The 13,168-nt window shown below is 38.5% G+C and overlaps 2 protein-coding genes across 5 annotated transcripts in view; both read right to left on the bottom strand.

Moving 5' to 3' along the window:
* Nucleotides 1–7,805, bottom strand: part of trappc9 (trafficking protein particle complex subunit 9) — a 189,757-nt gene extending 181,952 nt beyond the window's left edge. For all 4 annotated transcript variants that reach the window (XM_016661912.1, XM_007574313.2, XM_016661913.1 and 1 more), the window contains exons 1-3: nt 7,711–7,805; nt 6,458–7,059; nt 782–927 (exon numbers count right to left, since the gene is read on the bottom strand). In XM_016661912.1, the coding sequence (XP_016517398.1) occupies nt 782–927; nt 6,458–7,041 (730 nt within the window). In that variant the 5' untranslated portion in view covers nt 7,042–7,059; nt 7,711–7,805. The remainder of the gene's footprint in view (nt 1–781; nt 928–6,457; nt 7,060–7,710) is intronic.
* A 737-nt stretch (nt 7,806–8,542) lies between these two features.
* On the bottom strand, nt 8,543–12,884 carry sh3bgrl3 (SH3 domain binding glutamate-rich protein like 3). Its single transcript, XM_007574309.2, has 3 exons — nt 12,726–12,884; nt 10,176–10,343; nt 8,543–10,026 (listed from the first exon to the last, which is right to left on the bottom strand). The coding sequence occupies exons 1-3, from the start codon at nt 12,768–12,770 to the stop codon at nt 9,961–9,963; spliced, it is 279 nt and encodes a 92-aa protein (XP_007574371.1). The 5' UTR covers nt 12,771–12,884; the 3' UTR covers nt 8,543–9,960.
* Between the last annotated feature and the right edge of the window lie 284 nt (nt 12,885–13,168).

Raw genomic sequence — 13,168 nt, 5'->3', positions numbered from 1 at the left:
TAAAAGATGGCATGGGTCAAAATATATGGATATATTTCATGGGTTTGACAAATGCAACTAAGTCAACCAGGTACAATGTCACATTTTTGCAGGCTAATGCTCATTTTAAAAAAATAAATAACTCCAATTTAAGACTGGACAGCTGGTCTGGTGTCCTACAATCAAACACAGCAAAAATGGACATTTCTGGTGTGCGTTTGTGGCTCTTGGCAGCAGATTTGGTTTCTCATGCTGCATATTACTCTCTATAACTTTATCCCCCCTTTAGCAACAAGCTTAAGTGTTGGGCTTTTTTTGCACAGAATGCAAGAAGCCTTATATGAGTGGGTAACAGAAGCGAGCTGGTGGGGAAAACAAACTTCATCCAGAATAAAATCGATGAAAGTGCACTTTGTCACGATGGACACAAAAACCTAGCTAGTTTCCTTTTCAAGCAGCCTGCGTTTTATTTTTTTACATAACATTTTGGTGGAAATACATTAGGAAAAAGGAGAAAAAGGAAGCTAGTTAAATGTACCCTAAAATATCCTTGCTAGCAAGCATGGGTATTTTAGCAGCTTTAGTCTGACAGAAAAGTTCCCTGTCAAAAAACTGAATAAACAAGATTAGATAGTCCTGCCACAGCAAAATGCAAGACCTGTAATTAATATGTTTAAAGCCAAATTACTATTTTATAAATATAAGATATTTTAAGACTTTCTTAGAATGTGAGGACACTCTGTAAATATAACTATAACAAAAAATAAATAAATAAAAATAAAATGTTTAGGCTGATGCTTACCACCAAGCCAGAGGAAATCGTTGACTCCCCTGAGCAGCTCCACAGCCATGTGGTAGTGGACCAGCGCATCCTGCAGCATCCCCGCCTGCAGGCACAGGTCCCCGACATGCTTCCTCATCCGCCCCTGGCAACGCTTCTTGTAATGCCTGGGGAGCGAAGTGACAGGAATGAGGAGGGAAAACATTTTTGGAACCACTGCCAGAAGAACAAGGTGCATTGACATCTTTAACAAAAGTACTTCTTTTGGCTCCCGGTTACTCTAGAAACGATACTCTGAGTTTGTATAGGTAAAATGAGTTGGTTGGAGACAGGACAGGGGTCTCGTCTGTCAGCTAAAGTGTGATCTGGGCGACAAGACAAGGCACGAGGTATTCTGTGACTCGTCGGTTTTTGTTGGAGGGAGGAAAAAGGGAGTAGCTTCACCAGGACACAAGGGAAATGGAACTACTTTCATAAAATATGTATGAAATTATGCAGGATGGGATGTGTAAGCTCTTCACAAACACCAGGAAGGTCAATGGAAGAAAATGAAGTGGCTCAGCAGGTGGCCAAGAGCTTAAGAGGAAATGCATAGTAGAGAAGCAGGAGTGCTACAGCACAGACTCCAAACAAAAAGCTTTCAATTTCAAACAGGCCCAGCTGGATAATTAAAACAATACAATGTTTTAAAAGTGAAATTAAATAGTGACGAATTATTACTAGATCATGAGTTTACATTTTCAGAGGTCAGTGCAGTTACAGGTTTACACATGTAGAGATCCACTCATTCAAATGCAGTTTCACCAACTAGAACATCCTCATCAGACAGGAACAATGTGAGCAGGATAAACTGAGCTAGGCCACGGCTCTCCAAAACTTTTGTCACGTGGGTCAAAAGGACTAGTGGACCAAAGAACATTCTTTTTCCTTCTCAACAATAAACTAAGCCATGATATTTTAGCTAACCAAATACAGTAGTCTGATTTTTTTTGGTGGAAAGGGGCATGTAAATAATCTTAGACTCAAAAATGTTAAAAGATTTTACAGGTATGCTTCATTCAAAGAAAGACATCCAGTTTTCAATTATTTTCGAAAAAAAAAATTCTTTTTAAAATCTTTCTTTGAAAACCCTGCGTGCATTTAGGAAAGCTTCATAAATGAATGAAAAAAAATTTGATGGAGCAAAGTTTGTTTTTAGGTAAAAGTCATAGTATAAACCTCGCAGGAGAAAGTAAAAAGCCTGTTTGTTTAAAGACAAATACATATTCAACTTTGCTCAAGCTGATTATAAAATATACAGATTATAAAAATTTACTAGTAGATAGAAGGAGGATAGCCTCTAAAATCACAGCTATTTTTAACTTAGCCACTAGATGCCAGTAATTGTCACGCTCTGACCATTTGAGGTCAAAGATGTTTTCAAAAACTTTTTGATCTTACCAAAAATAAAATAAGACTTTTTTTTTTGTCTTGGGCCTGATGGTGTTTCCACATGGAGCGCAGCCAGAACACTGCTTTAGGAAAAACCGTTGGCAGTAGGCCTGTCACGATAACAAATTTTGCTGAGTGATTAATTGTCTAAAAAAATTATTGCGATAAACGATAATATTGTTTCAAGACCTTTTGACACTGATTTAATGGAAATTACGTAATAATGCATGCAATTTCCTGCCACAGATACATACATTTTATTTTCAAAAGAACACATAACACTGGAACTGATAAACTAAAACAAAACAACCAAAAACAAAAAGAAAATGGACTCTCAGTCTCCATTAACAAAAAACGTACTTTAATAAAAACTTAACATAAAGGCAAAGTGGAAATAAATACTTCATTCAACCAAAAGAGTGCAGATTATGAAATCTGTATACTATATTGCACTTCAGTAATCACTAGATTTAAATAGAGAAGATGGGCACATCCGACTACCTAACGCAGTCGTTCACACTACACGATTTTTTGCCACTATTTTCCCCTTACGATAATCTTAGAACGTTGGCCGATCTAAGGTTGTCGCTGGTGATTTCGTAACCGATCATCCTGTAGATGTAGATCGTCATGGCCGTTCCGATCTAAATCAGGGTTTTTCCCCAACTGGGAGCTTAACGCTGAATGTGACAGGTAGCCAATCAGAAAGCGCAGATTCTCTCCGTGCTTTCTGAGGGGAAATTACATAGGGGAATCACAAACAGCTGACACAGCGCAACCAAAAATCCAGCGGACATTGGAGATGATATGTGGAAACAATATTTCGTGCAAAGAATATAGAAATGACAAGGGGAGGAGTTGAAGCCAAATTGCTACCGCAGTTGATAAACCCAGTAACTTTTCAGCTGTTCTTCGTTAACGTGACATAAATAGGTTATAAGGATTTTCATTCAGTCAGGACTTTACGCGGACTCTAGCCACATGCATTGCAGGTAGATTCTAGTAAAGCATTGATTAATGCCTGGTTTTAAAATTAGTTAACTGGACTTGTAGTTATTTTGTGCCCATGTGGCTGGACACCACAAGGCACGACGAACCCGATCGAACCGTTATACCTAGGCTTTCTGTCGGCTAATGGTGGTCTGTCAGGTTTTGAAAATGAGCCGACAAATCTTTTAGTGTGCGCTGGGCATTACACTAAGGAAATAGGAAGGGAGGGTCAGTGAAGAGCACCGGAGTTGAGCCTTTTTCATTCAGTGTCATCAACAGAAAGAAAAAAACGGCATGAAGAGACGATAAAGCCGATAATTAAAATGAGGTCGATAGGTTTAATTTATCGTGCGATTAATATTAATTGATTTATCGTTTATCGCGACAGGCCCAGTTGGCAGTGACACAAATAATGCAGCTTTTTTTTTTTGCTGACATCATTTTAGATTACAAACTTATGTGATGCATTTTATTCATTTCAAAGAGCTGTGCAAGCTTGAAAAGTTAACATAATGGCAAAAAGCCATCAGCTAACTTCATTTGAGTTTGTTCCCTTCATCAGCACAGGTGCAGCTCTTTCTAATTACCAGACTAATTAATTAGAAAACCCTGTAGTATTTTATTGTTTTGTTTTTTTATCAAAATGGCCTCATAGTGCAGAAGAACTCTGCAGAACTAAGTGAAAATGTCCAAAAGTTCCTTCTAAAGATGGACAGCTTGCTGAAGACAAGCAGAGTATGTCCTGTTATTATACATGCCAATAAATAAATCGTACAGATGCACTTTGGAAAGAGTAGAAATTGTGACACAAAGTAAAACTTTGATGTAAAAATATGCATAATGTGAGACATATTACCATGAGACAATTGGGGTGGGATTTAATAAGCTTTCATCTTCTTTTCGAAATGGATATGAATGTTTTGGGTTAATTATTAGTAGGACATTTTGATTGTTTCTTCTTAATCACTTTTTTTTCCCTCTGACATTTTGCTTATTCAGAACCAATAAAGGTGTTATGACTTGTTTGGTTCAGATGGTGTCAAGTGTGTGTAGCAGCAGGTGGAAGGAGCGTCTTGCCTACAGTCAAGCACGGCGGTGGGAGTATCATGGTTTGGGGCTGTGGGGAGCTGCAGCGGAAAATAATGGCAGCCACACAAAATATTGACACTTTGGGAAAGTTTTGGCCATTTTCACTTAGGGATGCACTCACTTTTGTTGCCAGCGATTTGGACATATATGGCTGTCCATGCAAGCCGTATGCTGACTGCTTTATGTTGTGTCAAAGTGTCACATCTTCTGTGTGTACTCATTTTTGCAAGATGCTGCGCATGAATAAAAGAGCTACGTTTGGTCAGGAGTCAGGGAGGAGCAGGGAGAAAACATCTTCAGGGTAGTGCCAGGCATGGACCGGTTCAAGGCATGGACCAGTTTTCAAAAGTTGACAATTCAACTTTCAAAAATTAAATAAATAAATAAATAAATAAATAAAATGTTCACCATACCATTTCTAGGGAAACTGTGTAAGTGACTGGAGTTTTTTCTGGCTGTATGGATCATACAATGATGAAGTACTGACACTCCCTCACCTGTTGCTGCGCCGTGCTAATCAGCTAGCTTAACAGGAGACGACTACACGGCAAAACCAAACAGGTGTACATCCATACAATAGCCTGAAAAAATATAGAGGTTGTCAATTTGATAGCTTTAGTTCATGTATCATGTCAAAATAACAATATATAAAATGTTTAATAGCAGTTTTATAACTGTGATAACGAACAAGATGTATTATTTTAGAAGCACTTTGTGGTGTACATTTTGCTCTACTAGCAAAAATATCTAGATTGTGATCTACACAGCTCCTAGAAAAGCTATTCACCTCCTCAGTTGCTTTACATATCAATCATGATCAACAAAATTAGGTGTTTTTGCCAAAACAAATTACAAAGAAAAACCTTTTATGTCAAAGTAAAAGCAGATTTCTATAAAGTAATGACAACTGAATGAAAATATGTAACATAAAATAAGTGACTGACCTAATTCAACAGGTCAGTTGAATTAGGTCAGTCAAATGGTGCTAGTGGTGTCACAATGAGTGGAATGACTGCAATAAAATTGGTTTTCACTTTGATATTAAAGGGTTTGTATTATTATTATTATTATTATTATTATTGTTATTATTATTTTTAACTCAAAATAGCCAAACTTTTGTTGATCATGGTTGTTTTGTAAAAGGAGTAAAGCATCCAAGGAGGTGAATAAATTTCATAGGAACTGCATTTCGGATCATATTTTTGCATAAGTAACATAAAATTGCTGGATTTCTTACATAAGTCCATGGCGTCCTTAGACCTCATACCGGCCCATGCCTCAGCAGAGCTAACATCTGTGGGGAAAGTGATTCACCTATGGAGTCTAAGATCTCACCTTTTCACACCCAACAATAAACTCACGGGACAGTATGGAAGAAAAGAAAACAGAAGAGTAAAGCAGGATAAATCAAACAAAAACAAATGTAGAAAAAAACAAACAAAAAAGATGTAAATTTTTAGAAAAAATGAGCAAAGATGCCTGAGGATTTTTGAAAATATGAGGCCGACATAAAACACAGACAACAGACATCCAGCTGAAAGTTGGGGTGTCCTGATACTATTTTCCACTTCCAATACGATATCGATATCGCAGCTTTGAATATTGGCCAATACAGAGATTGAGCCAATACAAATCATAAACGATTTTATTACTCAATTTTGCAGTGTGGAATGTTAGAAAAGGCTCATCAACTAGCTCTTTTTTGCAGGACAATTTTGTTTGTTTATAATTCATTTTATTTGTTGTTTCTGTTGTTTTGTTTAATTAATTTTGGACGTTTTAAATGTCTTCCAGTTCCAGTATAAAATGTTCATTTGAATTTAACGTTTATTGATCTTTGAAAATGTGCTCTTGCATTATTATGCCATTACCATAATATTACTTGAAAATGGTCTCAAACAATATTATTGTGTATCACAATAACTTCTGGGGCAATTTATCATCTAGTAAAACTTGCTATGACAGGCCTTTAACTATAAAGCCCCATGTTGGGTCGGACTAAATGCCGGAGGAGAATTATGGAGCGGAGTGCTGCTATAGCGGTGCTTATATGGGAAATTTTAAATGCAGGCCCACATAATCCAATACTCTTTTTTTAATAATTGATATAAATATCGCATCGGGACACCCCTAGGTGAAAGTTCCATGAAATGCTGAGAAATCAGGATTCTGGAGAGAAACGCTCACCTGCTGTCTGTGTCCAAACCCACAAAATCCTTCTTTTCAAAAGGCACGCAGAGCAGCTGGATCTTGTCACCGGACTTATCTGTGGCCCGGTCCAGCCGCTTGGACTCCAGGACGATAAATATGGACTCCACAAAGTCCTCGACCCTCCGCTCCACGTCGGAGCACTCCTCGAAGCCCGGATAGAAGGCCACGTCGGTGCGCTGCTGCTCGGCGATCTCCCCCTGCAGGCCGAACACCAGCAGGCGCGAGTCGTACAGGGTGGAGCTGTACACCTCCTTCTGGCCGTGGAAGCGCTCGGCGGTCTGCGGCCAGTCCTTGGCCGAGTTGCACGTGGTGATGCAGATGAGGCCCACCACTTTGCGATGCGTCTGGAAGTCGCCCCACTCGTTGTTCTCGGGCAGGTAGTGGTGGCGGTAGCGAATGTAGAGGAGCCGCTGGGAGTCGCGGATGTTCACTTGGCTCACGCTGGCGATGCGCTTGTAGATCTTGAAGAACTGGTCCTCGGGCACGATGCCCACCGGCTGGACCACCACCAGCACCGTCTGGTGGTCCTCGGCACACTGCATGTAGTCTGGGACGCTCATCGTCAGACTGGGCTTCACCTGGGAGGAACAACAAAGCTCATTCGTTTTAATCAACCTAAACCTTAATCACTCATAACATGGCATGGACTCGGTTTGTAAAGATCATTCTCCTTCCTTATATCTTTTTTTGTGGTTTCTCAAATTACAACTGTTTTAATTATATGTTTTTAGTCTAGTTTAGATTTGACAAGTGTCAGAGTTATGAGCTAAAGTTCAGAGTCTTTAAAAGTAATGAAAGAGTCCTATGCAGGTTTGCTGAACCAGAAGCTGCGCATCGCACAAGGGAAGAAATCCCAGAGTTCCCTATGAAACTCCCTGATTATACACCTGCTGCTGTCTTTTTCTGTTTAAAAAGGTAACGTGACTGCTAAAAGTGACACCTGGAAACATACTGCGCCGGCCAAGGGCGATTAAAAATAATAACCAGGCACAGGATGTCATTTTGTAAGCTTTTGTATTATGTCAGCAAACAGCATCCATTCAGTAATATTCTGGTACCAATTACAAGACTCAACTAGCTTAGCTTAGCTGCTTAATAAAAGCAGACGCCGCAAACCGCTGTTAAAAAGCAACAATACGGAAGAAAGAAAAGCAGGACATGTATGCGAATATAAATCTGGCCACATGCATCGCTTTAAATTAGTAATATTATTTATTAACTGATATTACCTCAGCTGTTTGTCAAAATTTTACAGCTTCCGTCTTCTAGCCACGGTTTACTAACATCCGGTGAAGCAGTAGCGAAACATCCGGGAATATTTTCAGACTAAAAGCCTCAAACACGGTCGAAGGTTTTGTCAGTGGCACAAAGGGTTTTACATTTCTTTTTTCTTTTTGTGTGTATATCGGGCATAAATTCATTATATCAAAAAGGGACAACGGACACCAGGAACATGGCTGATGCTTCTTTTGTGGGATATGTGTAAAAAATACGGTCTGAGTTCTGTTCGTTTTAAAACAATTGATTTGATCAAATGCAATGCCTATTGCACGTTTCATTTGTTACTTTGCTTTTTTTAGTGTAAAACACTTTGAATTGCCTTGTTGCTGAAATCTGATATGCAAATAACGACTTTTTAGGAGTGTATGTAAAAGTCTAGGATCAGTTGGATTCAAAAGTTTCACCTTTTGAGCTGAATTAGATTTTATGTTCTCGTTTGAGATGAAACTGTGTTCTATACTTAGTTGCATTTGTTCTCAGAAATTATTTCATAATGCATTTTTAATCTTAGTCAATATCCTTGAATACACAATAGGTTTTGATGACTTCCTTCAGAGTTATCAAGATTTGAAATAGTACAAAGTTTACATTTGGATCCAGTTTTTTGGTGTAATGTTATAAAACCACTGAATGAAAACAGTAAAACTACAAAAGTTTTCCCTTACAAGCCGATTAAAAATGAAAATCAGATGTAGAATTCTCCTTTCAGTTAGAAACATCCAACCAAAACTGCACATTTAAATAAATCAAAATCCCATATAATCAAACAATCCAAACAGATTGATTTAACTCTTATTTTAATGCATAAATCACTTCTCACAATCTTCTTGGAAGACAACCGCTTTTAAGTCTGTATTTTCTTCATTTTTTCGTTTTGGCCAAGAGGAATTGGTCCAAAAAGCAACGCAGGAGCTCAGAATGGAATGTCTAAAGAATGATTCATAGTGAGTATACATCAATAACAGGCAAACATCTACAAAACAATACACAATCATTGTGAGAGGAAATCACAAGGGACAGCTTAACAGATGCAATGAAGGCAGGGGGTGCAAACATCTTGAAGAAATCCTACAAAACATGCTTTTTTTTTTTATTTCAACCAAGTGATTCATGGAATGAATGCAACACCACCAATGGAATGTGGTAAATGTTCCCAAAGTTTGATAAGACTGAGTTATGATAACCAAAATGTAAACCTTCAGTATGAAATACTCCCTTCTTGTTATTGATTGGCATCTTTTGCCCAGTCAGTAATATGCAGCACCTACAGAAACCAGGAAGGTGACAGATAGAAGGAGAAGAGGGCAAGTCAATGCTAACACTGCAGACATGATCCGCGTTAGAGAACTGGTTTATTGGCACTAAGAGAGAAAGACAGATGCAAACTTTAAGCAAACATTTGAGATGTCAAACCAGAGGCCGTCCTTTAAAAGTCGAACCTTTGGATCTGGTTAAGAAACCGAGTCAGAAAAACTGTGATTTACCGTTTTTGGTTGGTTGAGGAGTTGCGTTAGTCAATGGTCTGTCTTACGAGTATGATGTATTAACATGGATGTGGGTGAAGATGATTGGTCCAAAAACTGGTACATCTTTAAAAGTACAAAAGGAGTACTTGTAATTATACAGACTCAAGAATGCTGCAAATTCCATATTTGTCTTGATGGATTAGTATTGGACTTCAAGCTAAATTGACTCCATCAATTCTTAACGAATCAAAATCATTATTCTTATAATACCTTGTAGTCCTTTCACTTCTAACCATCTAAGCTTCAGTACTTACAAAGACTTCTGAGTGCAAACATGATTGTGTTTTAATTACAGATGGAATAGATAGTTTCTCATTTGATTGTTGTCATCCAGTGGATTGGATTCATTAGTCTACCCGATTACTGCACACTGATTCCTTCAGGGTTTGGAGTTCCTTCATAATAGTAGTCTAACATATATAAAAATCTGAAAACAACAAAAAAGGAAATTGGATTAAGACCAACTTTGCAGTTAAGGGGGAATATGTGACTTCTGATTGGTTGGATTGGAGATATTTGGCATTCTTCGTTATGGCATAAAAAGTGGGCTGACGGCATTAGTGGTGGACAGTGACGTACTGGAGGTCCTCCAACATGATGTGGGGAGGAAGGGGAAGTGGTTGGAGGTGATGGAGGTTTAGAAGGACAGAGCGGGTCGACGTCCCACTGTCCTCATGCCAGTTTCAGAAACTGTTCCACTGTATCGGCTTCCACTGCCTCTGAAAACATCTCGTAGTTCTGTGGAGGAGAGAAGAAAGGATCTCAAAAAGGCAAATCAGAAACGTGAACAGTAAAACACTGGCCATGTTTAAAGCCTGAGGCAACTGCCAGAGATACAGGTATATGTATCATGTACAGGTTTTTATACTGATGTGTGCTTTCCTCACCCCACAGTACTGGTCTTCATTGAAGAACTGGGGAGGGGCCGCAGTGGGGTCCCCTGCTTTGCTTCTCATTTCGTCCCGGAGTTCGCCACCCACGGAGATGTCGATGAGCTCGTACCGGATGCTTTTACTTTCCAGGACCCGGATGACCTCCGCTTGTTGAGACTTGACCTGGAAAACAAAAAAACATGAGCTTTAGTCAGAAGCACCGCCACGCAGCACCATCTGGCACCCACCCGCCTTCAGTAAGGAAGGATGGAGACTTCAAATACGATGCAGTTCACAGGTCATCGGTTCAAACAAATAGTAAAAGTGATGTAAACAATACCCCAGATCTGGCTGAAAAAACTGCAACTTTTTCACCCTTAATGTCTAGAACGTCGTCAACAAAACCAGGGTAAACTAACCATTTTGCCAATTTTCAATTCTGAAACAAGCATTTAAATATCAAAGTGAACCGAGATGTTTCTCTCTTCTATCTAATGACAAGCTTCAGGGAACAGTCTCAACTAAAAGCACTTTCAACAATTTTCAAACATTGTTTGTTTGGTTCCTCTATGAACAGTCTGCTGTCACTCTGGGTTCACTAAGGAAGTTGGATGTTCGAAAATGTGACCACACCTCAAAAAGCGGAACAAACTGCAAAAAAGGTCAAGCTGCTGTGCGTTTTATTTAGAGTTACATCCTCATACCGGGGGATGATGGGGAAGAGAGAAGCAGAACGATTTGTCACTTTATCCAGGAAGTTCCAGAAAAAAAATCTGCTCTGGCTAATGAGTAAATCTAAATTGTTATTAGCTCAGCAAACTACAATTTTTTTTAAGGTTCTGGATATTATATTGGTATAGAAAAAGGAACAACTTCCAGAAACAGGACGGTTGGATAGATGCCTTAAAGCACAGGACAGGGTTAAAGAGTAATGAGCTCCTAATACATACCAGATGGCAGACAGTCTGAAAGCTGTACAGTGTTTTTTCATTTTTCAAAGTTGCTGCTGCATGTGAAAAGATTATAGCAGTAATGTTTAATGACGACCAATTTAATCGCACAAATCTCTTGTCATTAACAGTGACGACTGGCAAGGAATGAAAGCCGACATCCAGAAATTACAGATGTTACCAACACAAAGCATTTTAATTCAATTATACTTTATTTATGCCAAAGGGAAATTTCTATGATCCAAGGATCCTCAAAGAGTTGTTGTGGAAAGTGATGCTGTAAGTAGGAAGCATCTCCACTAGCAGTCAGTCTTGCAACTATTCTGAAGAAACGTCTGGCTGAAGACTGTAGCTGTATGCAGTGTTTGACAAAACGTTTGAGCACAACGCTTGAGAAAAGACATAGCTTCAATAGGTCAGATTTTTATATTTGCTTTTTATGCATTTATGTTTATGTCAGTGTGACAGCCATGTTGTGAGTCGCACACTTTTAATAAAGTTTATTACAGCCTACTTATGGGTTTTATTTTGGTGCAATACCCCAAGATCATCACTGGTCCCCATTTAGCCCCCTTTAAAAACTTCCTGGACACACCCCTGCTCAGCAGTCTTATTAAAACTTGTCAGTGTGAAGTGTAATAATTATTGATTGTTGTTTGGCTAAATTAAGTCAAGCTGTTTTCACATCATCATGACCTATTTTATTTGCAGATACAGGTCTTAGCAATTTAAATTATTGACATGTCGAACACATTTAGTGCAAACACAAATGAAAGAATTTGCTTGTATATTGCTCTTCTGACAAAAATATAGAGGCAAGAATAAAATATAATATATATATATATATATATATATATATATATATATTATTTATTTTTTTTAAACTGCAGCCTAATTCGGCTACCGTAAATTTACAGGAAGTGCCAAGTGAATGATTTTATGACCAACTACACTAGCTTTAACTAGCTGGAACATACATATTGATAGTATTTTTGCTTTTTATGTAATCGGCAGTTCTTATTGCTTAATGCTGCTAAGCGTGTTTCACGTGTCATAATTTATAAGTACACATTATTTGGACAGAATCGTGTTACAGTCAAGTTGAACTTGACAGGGAACTTAAAGTGACTATTTTTTGAATGAGGTTTGGTGCAGAACTCAGCGTGCGGGACACGGATACATGTGCTCGCGCGTCAGTTATTTTGTCAAGTCACGCGAACCTGAATGACCGTGTTTCACAACCACTGTTTGAACAAAGTTTTGTGGTGAATAGTGAGCAAATACTGCTTGCTAATTTGTTGGGGAAGAAACAAACAGCCCAACCAAGCTCATGAATTCAGGTAGAAAAATAAAGACACCTGCCGCTCGTATTGCCATTATAATTAGGTGTGAAGGAACAATAAGAGTGCCGATACGATAAATAAAGCTGACATTAAATGAATGATGCAAAAAGCGTTTAAGCGCATAGGCCCGCTGCACTGTTAGTCAGGAGGAAGCTATTACAGATAGGGTGCTGGGTGTGTCCGTTAGACTGAACCATTGTTAGCAGCTCCCATCAGAGCTCAATACTCACATTCAGCGGTAAACGGGTAAAATTTCAGTGTGTCTGACTTACCGTCCGCGAGGCGGTAACGGTGGTATAGTACACTTTGACGGTCATCGCTGCAGGTTCTGAGTGACACTTTCTTTATGCGTCCGCTGCTTGCAAATAGCTTGCACTCGCTCGCGTCAAGCTGAACGGGGATAGCTCAAACCGGATTACAGCAATGCCACGACCTCTTTCAAAATAATGGTTCAATTAGGGCCAAAAAAGACAGTATAACAAGTATTACTAAATGTTATTAGAAAATAATAATTGTGTAAATAATTTAACATTCCTGTCATTTAGTACTGGAAAATTAAATAGTTGCAATTTCCATTAATTGAAATTTTACGTAATTATATGTTAAAATAATTATTTAGTATTTATTAATTTCAATCCTTGATAGATAAGGCTCAGAATCAGTATTTACAGGAATACCATACTGAGGTTATATATACTCAACTTTTTATATATAT

The sequence above is a fragment of the Poecilia formosa genome, unplaced genomic scaffold (assembly GCF_000485575.1).
Source record: "Poecilia formosa unplaced genomic scaffold, Poecilia_formosa-5.1.2 Scaffold349, whole genome shotgun sequence".
NCBI lineage: Eukaryota > Metazoa > Chordata > Actinopteri > Cyprinodontiformes > Poeciliidae > Poecilia > Poecilia formosa.
Note: the sequence above shows the minus strand (reverse complement) of the source record. Positions and strands in the feature narration are given on the sequence as shown.

Bases quoted from the DNA above. Each gene is read 5' to 3' on its own strand.
- sh3bgrl3 (XM_007574309.2), bottom strand. From the start codon at position 12,770: ATGACCGTCAAAGTGTACTATACCACCGTTACCGCCTCGCGGACG. The intron at 10,344-12,725 runs GTAAGTCAGACA...TTTGTTTTCCAG, and splicing joins CCGTTACCGCCTCGCGGACG to GTCAAGTCTCAACAAGCGGA. The intron at 10,027-10,175 runs GTGAGGAAAGCA...TCTCCTCCACAG, and splicing joins ATGAAGACCAGTACTGTGGG to AACTACGAGATGTTTTCAGA.